Source organism: Electrona antarctica (genome assembly GCF_951216825.1).
Source record: "Electrona antarctica genome assembly, chromosome: 17".
Classification (NCBI taxonomy): Eukaryota; Metazoa; Chordata; class Actinopteri; order Myctophiformes; family Myctophidae; genus Electrona; species Electrona antarctica.
The window spans coordinates 16,112,857-16,123,679 of NC_136798.1; the positions used below are offsets into that span (position 1 = coordinate 16,112,857).

General features: G+C 41.9%; 2 protein-coding genes across 2 annotated transcripts in view; one reads left to right on the forward strand and one right to left on the reverse strand.

The window, feature by feature from the left end:
- Window positions 1-10,823, reverse strand: part of LOC306941530 (visual system homeobox 2-like) — a gene marked incomplete at its 5' end in the record, with an annotated part of 242,961 nt that overhangs the window by 195,041 nt on the left and 37,097 nt on the right. The gene's annotated exons all lie outside the window — the stretch shown is intronic.
- Window positions 4,709-10,808, forward strand: LOC306941205 (sphingosine-1-phosphate phosphatase 1-like). Its single transcript, XM_079526519.1, has 3 exons — window positions 4,709-5,777; window positions 6,761-6,850; window positions 9,899-10,808. The coding sequence occupies exons 1-3, from the start codon at window positions 5,091-5,093 to the stop codon at window positions 10,448-10,450; spliced, it is 1,329 nt and encodes a 442-aa protein (XP_079382645.1). The 5' UTR covers window positions 4,709-5,090; the 3' UTR covers window positions 10,451-10,808.

The window sequence follows — 10,823 nt, forward strand, 5'->3', positions numbered from 1 at the left end:
ACACACACACACACACACACACACAAACAACTTAACTTAATACAAAAAAAACTTAACTTAAAAAAAATCTTTAAAAAAAATTGAACTAAAAAAAAAACCTTAAAGTACGTAATTTATTCTAATTGCTGTTATTGCAATTTACGAGCTGCGTTCGCTTCGCGCGTTCGCGCGTCTTACTTGTTTATATAGTTTCATTATATACTCCACTGTCAAACTTTCCTTTTGCTTTAAGTAGCATGTGACATGTCAAACTATGGGTTTTTCATGATTCTGAATCCATTCCAAGCATTAGTTTTGCACAAAATACACTCCTTGGGCTAAAAACAGTCATGCCCTGCCCAAAATGCCCAAAATGTCCTGACCTCATCACATTTGTGCTGACCTCATCACATTTGTCATGATGTCTATGGCCGTTTTTAGCCCAAGGAGTGTTTTTTGTGCAAAACTAATGCTTGGAATGGATTCAGAATCATGAAAAACCCGTAATTTGACATGTCACATGCTACTTAAAGCATAAGGAAAGTTTGATATTTTTGACAATTTTGCCTGTCATATGTTTATGTTATAGGGTCACAAGAAACCCCTATAAAAATGCTCAATACTGACAGCCGGTCAGCAAGTGGATTCATGAATGTATGTATTGTAGACAATATTTTAGGCCAATAAAGAAGACTAAAGACACCCACTTTAAACAAAATAAGCCTGTCGGCTGCCGGGCAACACACGCACGCACGTGCGCACACACACACACACACACACACACACACACACACACACACATACACACTTGCTTGTGGTTGTCCATCGTGTCCGATGATGACCATCTTCTCCTATTTGTGAGTCATCTGGTGGCTGTAGCCTATATAGTCCGATCCTGGCTCCACAGTCACGTTTGCAGACCGGGCATATAAAAGCGGTACTGGGGGGAACAGGGGTGGCTTTGCGGGCATGCCTCTTGGCTCTTTGCACGCTTTGCTGCACGGTGTTGTATGTGCGCTGGCTTTCCATATGCTGCACTCCCTGTGCGGAGCGAGAACGCCAGAGGTCGCGACAGGAAGCGAGTTCCTCCAGTGAAGAGGGGTTGATCTGGCCTCTCTTCAGTGTGGTCTTAATTTGGTCTTTGAACCGCTTCTTCTGCCCACCGGCACTGCGTTGACCAAGGTGTAACTGGCCGTAGATGACTTTGCGTGGGAGTCTATGGCTGGGCATACGGATGGCATGACCCAGCCACCTGAGTTGATGTTGGTTCAGGATAGACTCCATGCTGCCGCTGCCTGCACGTTCCAACACCTCTGTGTGGCACTCTGTCCTTCCAGGTGATGCTGAGAATCTTCTGGAGACATCTAACATGGAAGGCCTCCAGGCTTCTGAGATGGTGGCTGTAGATGGTCCATGCCTCACATCCATACAGTAGTGTGGGGATGCATACTGCTTTGTACACCAGCACTTTGGTGTGGAGATTGATGTCTCTGTTCAGAAACACCCTTCTCCGTAGACGACCAAATGATGTTGAGGCTTGTTTAAGGCGGTTTTGGATCTCGTCATCCATTGTGCAGTTGTCAGCCATTATGCTTCCCAGGTATTTAAAAGTGGGAATTGTAAGCAGTTGTTGCCCTCCTGCTGTGAAGGTTGTTGGCTGGCATGGGAGGCCAGCACTCAACTGACAGATGATCAGATGATCTTTGTTTTCTGGGTGTTGATCGTCAAACCCATTCCACACACACACACACACACACACACACACACACACACACACACACACACACACACACACACACACACACACACACACACACACACACACACACACTGTGACTGACTGACTGACTGACTGACAGACATATGGCTCTGTCAGTTTACATAATATTGTACCCCCCTCCATATATATTTCCCCCATTTTCAATGTTTTTATTATCTTTTGACACTTGCTTTGGCAAATGTATGTTTTCTCATGCCAATAAAGCTCAGCTAACGTTTGACTGACTGACTGTGTGTAGGGTGACCAGATGTCCCCCTTTGCGTGGGACAGTCCCTCATTGCCAGGATTTTTCAGGCATCCCACAAATTGAGACCATGTCCCACATTGTGACTAGCAGTGTTCAAATGCCCTGTTGTAAAGCTCTCATTGCCTCTTTCCTGCAAAATGTAGCCTACTATTAAGTCTGTTAAAATAACATGAGAAATATCCCCTAGGCTACGGTACCAAGTCAGCCATACTACCCATGACCAAAATTTGCATTTAAAACCAAATGTGAGATCATAGGGGTTTAATAATAAAATGATAGGCATTATTAGGCCTATGGTCGAATATGACATCAACGCATTTGAGTAATAAATTGCTAGCGTCCCCCCGGTTCCACACAAATACTACTGTCCCTCAAATTAACAGTTTGGATTTGATTCTGGTCATCCTAAAAGGGCATCAGCAGCTACAGAACAACAACAGGTAAGTGCTTGTCTATGAAGTCTATGTAATATATGGCTCTGCAGTGCAGGGTGACAGGTTTGAACTGCATGGCCAGGAGCTTGAAACAGAACCTGTATTCTCAGTTGAGATTCTGGTTGGTTTACATTACTGTAAGCACACTTTGGTGTGCTTATAGCTTTTTGTACACAGTATATGGTTTACATTACTGGTCAGTAGTCAGGCTGCATTCAGGTGTTAATGGCAATACCAAAATAAGTCGGAAGTCCATGAGCCAGAGCTCCAAATGTGGGCTCCTTCTGAGCATTATATGAAAATATGCCAGAATTTGCATAACTTTCCAGAATGATTTTGGTTCAGCATAGACTCCATGCTGCCACTGCCTGCACGTTCCAACACCTCTGTGTGTGGCACTCTGTCTCCAGAATCTTCTGGAGACATCTAACATGGAAGGCCTCCAGGCTTCTGAGATGGTGGCTGTAGATGGTCCATGCCTCACATCCATACAGTAGTGTGGGGATGCATACTGCTTTGTACACCAGCACTTTGGTGTGGAGATTGATGTCTCTGTTCAGAAACACCCTTCTCCGTAGACGACCAAATGATGTTGAGGCTTGTTTAAGGCGGTTTTGGATCTCGTCATCCATTGTGCAGTTGTCAGCCATTATGCTTTCCAGGTATTTAAAAGTGGGAATTGTAAGCAGTTGTTGCCCTCCTGCTGTGAAGGTTGTTGGCTGGCATGGGAGGCCAGCACTCAACTGACAGATGATCTCTGTTTTCTGGGTGTTGATCGTCAAACCCATTCCACACACACACACACACACACACACACACACACACACACACACACACACACACACACACACACACACACACACACACACACACACACACACACTGTGACTGACTGACAGACATATGGCTCTGTCAGTTTACAGAATATTGTACCCCCCCTCCATATATATTTTCCCCATTTTCAATGTTTTTATTATCTTTTGACACTTGCTTTGGCAAATGTATGTTTTCTCATGCCAATAAAGCTCAGCTAACGTTTGACTGACTGACTGTGTGTAGGGTGACCAGATGTCCCCCTTTTTGTGGGACAGTCCCTCATTGCCTGCAGGACTTTTCAGGCGTCCCACAAATTGAGACCATGTCCCACATTGTGACTAGCAGTGTTCAAATGCCCTGTTGTAAAGCTCTCATTGCCTCTTTCCTGCAAAATGTAGCCTACTATTAAGTCTGTTAAAATAACATGAGAAATATCCCCTAGGCTACGGTACCAAGTAAGCCATACTACCCATGACCAAAATTTGCATTTAAAACCAAATGTGAGATCATAGGGGTTTAATAATAAAATGAGCATTATTAGGCCTATGGTCGAATATGACATCAACGCATTTGAGTAATAAATTGCTAACGTCCCCCCGGTTCCACACAAATACTACTGTCCCTCAAATTAACAGTTTGGATTTGATTCTGGTCATCCTAAAAGGGCATCAGCAGCTACAGAACAACAACAGGTAAGTGCTTGTCTATGAAGTCTATGTAATATATGGCTCTGCAGTGCAGGGTGACAGGTTTGAACTGCATGGCCAGGAGCTTGAAACAGAACCTGTATTCTCAGTTGAGATTCTGGTTGGTTTACATTACTGTAAGCACACTTTGGTGTGCTTATAGCTTTTTGTACACAGTATATGGTTTACATTACTGGTCAGTAGTCAGGCTGCATTCAGGTGTTAATGGCAATACCAAAATAAGTCGGAAGTCCATGAGCCAGAGCTCCAAATGTGGGCTCCTTCTGAGCATTATATGAAAATATGCCAGAATTTGCATAACTTTCCAGAATCAAAATTGGATATAAGAGGCAACCTTCCTATTTAATTTTGTTTACATGATAGAATCAAAGGTTTTAAGTAGCTACCCCGCCCCCCGTCCCCGTCCCGTTCCACACAAGTGATACTTACTTCTGTCCCTCAAATGAACACTTTGGATGTGCCCAACCCAGAGTTCTTGGATGCATGGTGCTTTGAGCAACATGGCCCGGGTTAACCGTTTGGGTGGAATGGAATGTCTTTTAAATAATTGCTGCATGTTGTAGTAGTAGGCTATTATAATTATGTATTAGGCTCAATAACATGTGTATTATTCCCATTTTCTAAATTTCAACCAGAATCCAGTAGTTGGCGGTAATGTAACATGTTGGATGTTAACCATAACAGAAAGAAGAGAAGAAGTAAAGGCCGGGCAGGAAGAGACCGCCGCAGAACCGTTGACGCAGTTTATAATGATAGCCTATTTTACACAAATAACGGACTTTGGAAGCACGTCTCTCTCAACTCGGGCGTACAACGTCATTCGACGCATTTAAAAGCGCAGCGTTCCTAACATATTGCAGGCAGTGTTGCCTGCACCAAAATACTTTGATTGTAGGCTATACTCTGTTTTTTTGTGTATGTTTTTTTTTTCGTGCGACGATGCGTTTTTGTAGACCCGGCGCAGTAGAAATAACTAATCCATAGGCCTATAATTAAGTCATATCCCGTTGTTCAGCTACAGGTAGGTAATCTCATCCGATGGAAATGGTCTCATTTCCCCCCTATTGTTGCTGTAGGCCGATATTTTAGAGAAGTTATAAGGGCAGGTTCCTCTTTAGCCCTACAGAATGGCGAAGAACGCGATACAGACGTTCAGCGGGCTGTGCAGTTACCTCCAAGACCCCTGTCATGTAGCGAGATTCCAAAAGCTCTGTGGCGTAAAAGGGACATTCTCCGCTAAACTGTCCAAGGACGCGGACGGCGAGCCACTATCGAATAATGCCGAATGTGCCGCCGACGCAAGGGAAGCGAGTGAACAACAAGAACATGTCCGACAGAGAAGCAGAGGGCAGGACAGCTCAGAGGCTGCCACGGGGAACGGGACAGCTGTGTCTGCAGCAGCCGTTGAGGAGAGCCTACAGGCGGCTTCAGATGATGGCAGAGCAAAGCCGCTGAGGAAGAATTCACTGACTGGCGATGTGGGCCAGGAGTTCATCATCCACAACAGATTTCTCTTCTATCTTTTCACATTTGGGACTGAGCTCGGCAACGAGATGTTTTTTATAATATTTTTCCCGTTCCTCTTTTGGAACGTCGACGCTCTCGTCAGTCGCAGACTGATCATAGTGTGGGCCTGGAACCTTTTTATTGGACAGTCCACTAAAGATTTAGTTCGCTGGTCACGGCCGGCATCCCCTCCTGTGGTGAAAGTCGAAGTGTTCTACAACTCTGAGTACAGCATGCCATCAACACATGCCATGACTGGCACAGCTATACCCTTCTCTCTATTCCTCCTGTCATATGGACGGTGGCAGGTAAGCAGTAAGCACACAATAGAGCAGTGACAGCATACTAGCCTACCCTACATACATACTGTAGCCATTGAATGCATTACTGGCCAACATTGTTGTCAAGTCAAGTGTACACAGGATGCACATTCCACAATGGGGAGTTCACCCAGACTAACTTCATTCAAAGAACAACAAAGAAACATTGAAAACAAGAGAAAATGTCAAACACAGGACAAATAAATGCCTACTTACTGTATGCATAACTTAGATCAAAACAGTAATAGTCTTATGTAAAAAAAGAAAAATAATATCGTTGCTGGCAGGAGGAAATGAACCAATGAAAAGTAGTAAAAGTGTATACTATACTGTAGGAGGACCCTGCATGGTGTAAACAAGCCTTTTCTGGTTTTATTCTCTTAGATTTTGTATTGACCTACAAAAGTTTGAAAGTACGTACTTTAGTTGAACTGTACCCATTCTACAAACTGTTAATGCACATTTCAATTAATCAATCGGACCATCAAACTGTCTGCTAAAGCAGACTGCTAAAAAAAGCAGATAACTCCACCACCTCTCCCCCTCTCATGCAAGTAATTGACAATATAGTCACAACTCTAAACACCAACTTTGGTGAGGCACTATTTATTTGTTTTCAAAATATAAGGTTTTTGTCATTTCCTGGAGAAAAAAAAAGATATTCTGGAGTTAAGTGGTTTCTTCTCGACAGCAGAGAAGCGATATATATATAAAAAAATGAAATTTTTGAAAATCACCTGACTGTAAAGTAGACATATGTGCCCCCCTTGGCTGCCACCCAAGTAGGACATTCATGTACTGGCCTGTTGCTAATGTGCTAGAAGTGAAGTATAGGTCGTCTGTTAAATTAGATGCTGGAGTGTAGCCTGATCGTGGTGAATATGATATGGATCTCTTGAACATTTCAGTTTTCTAAAAGGGCCCAACAAGTAATAATGATACATTTTATGATACCATATGCTCTCTTATAGTATCCCTTCCTGTTTGGTTTGTGTGTGGCTGGCTGCTGGAGCTTCCTGGTCTGTGTAAGCAGAGTCTACATGGGCATGCACTCTATTCTGGTAAGCATATCAAGAGAGTTGTATCCCCAGGGATCCTGCACATACAGTATGATTTATCTCTAAGCATTATTCATAAACTGAGTTCAGGATAATAAATACCATTAAAACAAGCCAGGGGACAAGGTGACTAGTTGTTCAGCCAGTTAGTGTACAGACCACAAGCTCCTTGATAACATAATGACCTGAGTTCGAATCTGACACTCATCTGGTCTCTCTGCTCTCTACACTCTCCTAAATTTAATTAAGCGTATATGCCACAAAAATAAGACAAATCTTAAGTCAATGTCTTGGACTGGAAACTCTTTGTCAGACCTTCGACTTAGATTAGACTGATCACATCACATCACACTTTACATGATTAACACAACATCAGCAGAATTGTGGCAGAATGTCATTGTGAAATGTTGACTGTAAATCTGACCTTTAAAGGGTGTAGAATGAGGAATGCTGTGCGGTGTGTGAGGCTGACCATGCATGATTCATATCTTCATTACAGCACCATTTCACTGTTTTGAATTACGTCCAATCGTCCATTCTTGAGATGAACAAGACAAATATAATCCAACCCTATTATTACCCTATTATTAAGTATGGATTTTTACAGAATTTCAGGTTTGATATTCTAGTCATAACATAGGCTCCAGTATTGTCATAACAGTTATTGTTAAAGTGGGGTTCTAGTACCCCTGGATTGGAGTGCGTGGGTAAATCTCAGGGGTAAGCAAAAATAAATTTGTGATTTATCTTCCCAAGCAGTCCTGTTTAAATAGCAGTCTCATTTCCAAAAATAAATGTATGCACCCTAGTGTAACAACAAAATTGTAGTACAAAAACTATTAGTATAACAATAAAGATATATTGTTTTAAATCTTTCTCACACAAGTGGATGACAGAGTCCACACCACAACTATAAACATGATAGTGGTGAACAATCTTTATTGTGTTTGGTTTACTGTGGATGGTCCTTAAAGGATCATTGAATAGAATAATATTAGGCTACAAAACAAGTGTGTGAATCACACAGGGTTGTTTAATTTGGTTGGAATATAATCCTGCCTACACAAGCCATTAATTATGTTATTGTAATGAATTGTAATCAGCTAGTTGATATTTTTTACTATATTTGCCCCAGACAATGATTAGATTAATTGTGAAGGAAGTATTCTCTCATTGTCTTAAAAGTAGGGTACCGGTAAGTGACATTCTTCTTTAAAAAAAAAAGGAAAAACAGTGTTAAGCAGTTCTATTCTGATAGTGATCATTGTTCAGTAACAGGGGTCTCCAGTGCTTTAGTAAACAGAAAAAGCATTTTCAGTAATAGAGGGTATGCGCATGCATAAAGTGAATGGCAGATCGAGTGGCAAAGTGAGCAACAAAGTGAATTTAATGTTGTTTAAAGTCATTTTATGCAATCAAATAGGACTTTACTGTTTGGATGTATGGGCTGTCAAGGCCAGAAAGTAGTTTTTGCCACTCAGTAGACATTCCCTCATAACTTCTGGGTATGATGATGATGTCACGTGCATACCCTCTATAAGAAGTAATGACACATCTATCTATAAATGCGCCATGTCTCTGTATGTCTGTCTTCCACGTAACTTGAGAACCGTTTGCCCCACCGCTTGACTTCAAAATCAGTGTGCAGTGCCCGGCCTTGAGTCGGTCGGATACACTGTTGTCCAGAACCAGCACAAAAGCCTCTGCCCAGGCTCTGGACAGGGCCCCTGCCCAGGCTCTGGACAGGACCCAAATTAGCCAATTGATCACACATGATCACCCCTAGATCTCCCTATATTATATGGAGCTCGCCTGTTCTGACATCACAATAACATCACAATAATGTTCTGACATCTCTGCATAGACTCCATATTTGGGCATGCCTGACAAAGAACTCCATATATGGGCATAAAAGGGACACATAATTACTGGGGAGGCATACATTTCCAACATCGTTCCAAGTAGGCCAGTGCCCAACGGGCACAGAGCAGACAAACGGAGCAGACAAAACTGGAACACTATAAATTTGAAGCTGATACATTGGTACTTTCTGGCTGAAATTGGCAGCCCACCTGAAAATGTTCCTGTTATTAAAGAGCTGGAGAAACCGCTGTTACTGAACAAATTCTCGATAGCAAAGTTTACTATCAGAATATAGTCCTTTTAACAAAAATACTTACCCTACCTTTAAATATTAGATAATATATGTCCATTGGAAACTGCTGCAGTTGCTTGATTGACATATTTCACATCTTTAACGTAATTGTTTTATTTGCATTTCCTGACATTGCGGACATAAACAAATCAGTTTCATCTAACATGTACTCGTACTGTCTATGAGAACATCTCAGCATCAACACCATGTGAGTTCAAAAATACAAAGTGCATGCTTTTCCCTTTGCCATATCCCCGGTATCTGCTCACCATATACCAACACATATTGGTGATCGGTGGCCCTGTTTAGATTAGATTAGAACAATAGGCACACAACCAACTGCATGTTCCCATTGTCTATCAGCAACCTGCCACCGCACCATCATCATGTTATCAGAGCAAAGTGCGTCAAATGAGACATGAAAGGAGAGATGTTCTGGGTGCTTTTCAAAGGTTTTATTTTATTGCAGCGAGAAAACCTGTCCTGTAGAATAGATGACGTGTAACATTGGGTATGGGTAACATTCTATAGTGTCTTTCACAGGGCAACAGGTGGTTAGAAGTTACTTAGTAGGTCCATTTGATGGCAAACTATCTTCAGTCATCTTTGAATACTGTCTGGCATCATGCTTGAGCTCATGCCTTGATTTTAAAATACTTTGCAAGTCAAAGTCATCACATCTCAATTAAGGTTTAATTCAATCTTGGTAGTTAGAAGATTCAAAGATGTTTTGCTCTCACAAAATTGTATTTATGTATTTAAGAAAGATACCTTTACATGATTCAAATTTCTACTTTTACAAAATGTTAATTCTTTGTTATTTAATGTCATATAATGATTCCACCCATTAGCTTTCAGAGTGTGCTTTTCATACACATTGTGTTTCTTTCTTGCAGGAGGTAATCACTGGCTTCCTGTACACCCTTCTTATCCTAGCCTTCTTCCAGCCCGTTTTGGACCAGATAGACAACTTCTACATGAGAAGCCACTACGCACCACTTGTCATTGTGGTCATACATGTGAGCTTGGGTCTTGTGGCCTTCTCTCTTGATTCATGGAGCACCTCACGAGGTGACACCGCTCAAGCCCTGGGCACTGGTGTAGGCGTTGCCGTGGCTACGCACGTAAACTATCAGCTGGGACTGTTGGTTGATCCCCCACTCTCAGAATTACCTCTAACCTTTCCCACAATAACCACTACCTTGGTGATGTGCTCCGTGCTTCGCTTCCTGATCGGAGTGGCTGTTCTTCTGGTCACCAGGATGGTCATGAAAGCAGTGACTATTCCATTTTTATGTCATGTATGTGGGCTGCCGTCCAGCGATGTAAGACAGGCGCGGCAGCACATGAAAGTAGAACTGCCGTACCGTTACATTGTATACAGTGTTGTAGGTTTTAATTGTGTCTTTCTGGGGCCTGCCCTCTTTAGCATTTTAAACCTTTCCTGAGTGTTCTTGTTTTGTTAAATACTACTGAATTTTCCTTATTCCATAATGAAGGCAAACAATACTAGTATAAACACTGCGTGAAATGTGCAGTTTCTCCATTAAAATGGCACCTTATCTCTAAAGATTTTTTTCTACCAGGTGAGCCACCCTAAGGAGTATTTTTTTTATCAACCAACATGTAATTGAGTGGAATTGTACAGTTAAGGAATCTGTAATGGGCCCTTGCATTTAATAATAAATAACATAGAATGTATCTACAGTAGATCAATCATTGATCAAAATATATTCAGCAAATGTTTCATCTGAAAGTTCCATGATGATTAAAATGAATAAAAGCAATTTATTGAAAATGTTAAAACTGTGAAACTCACTT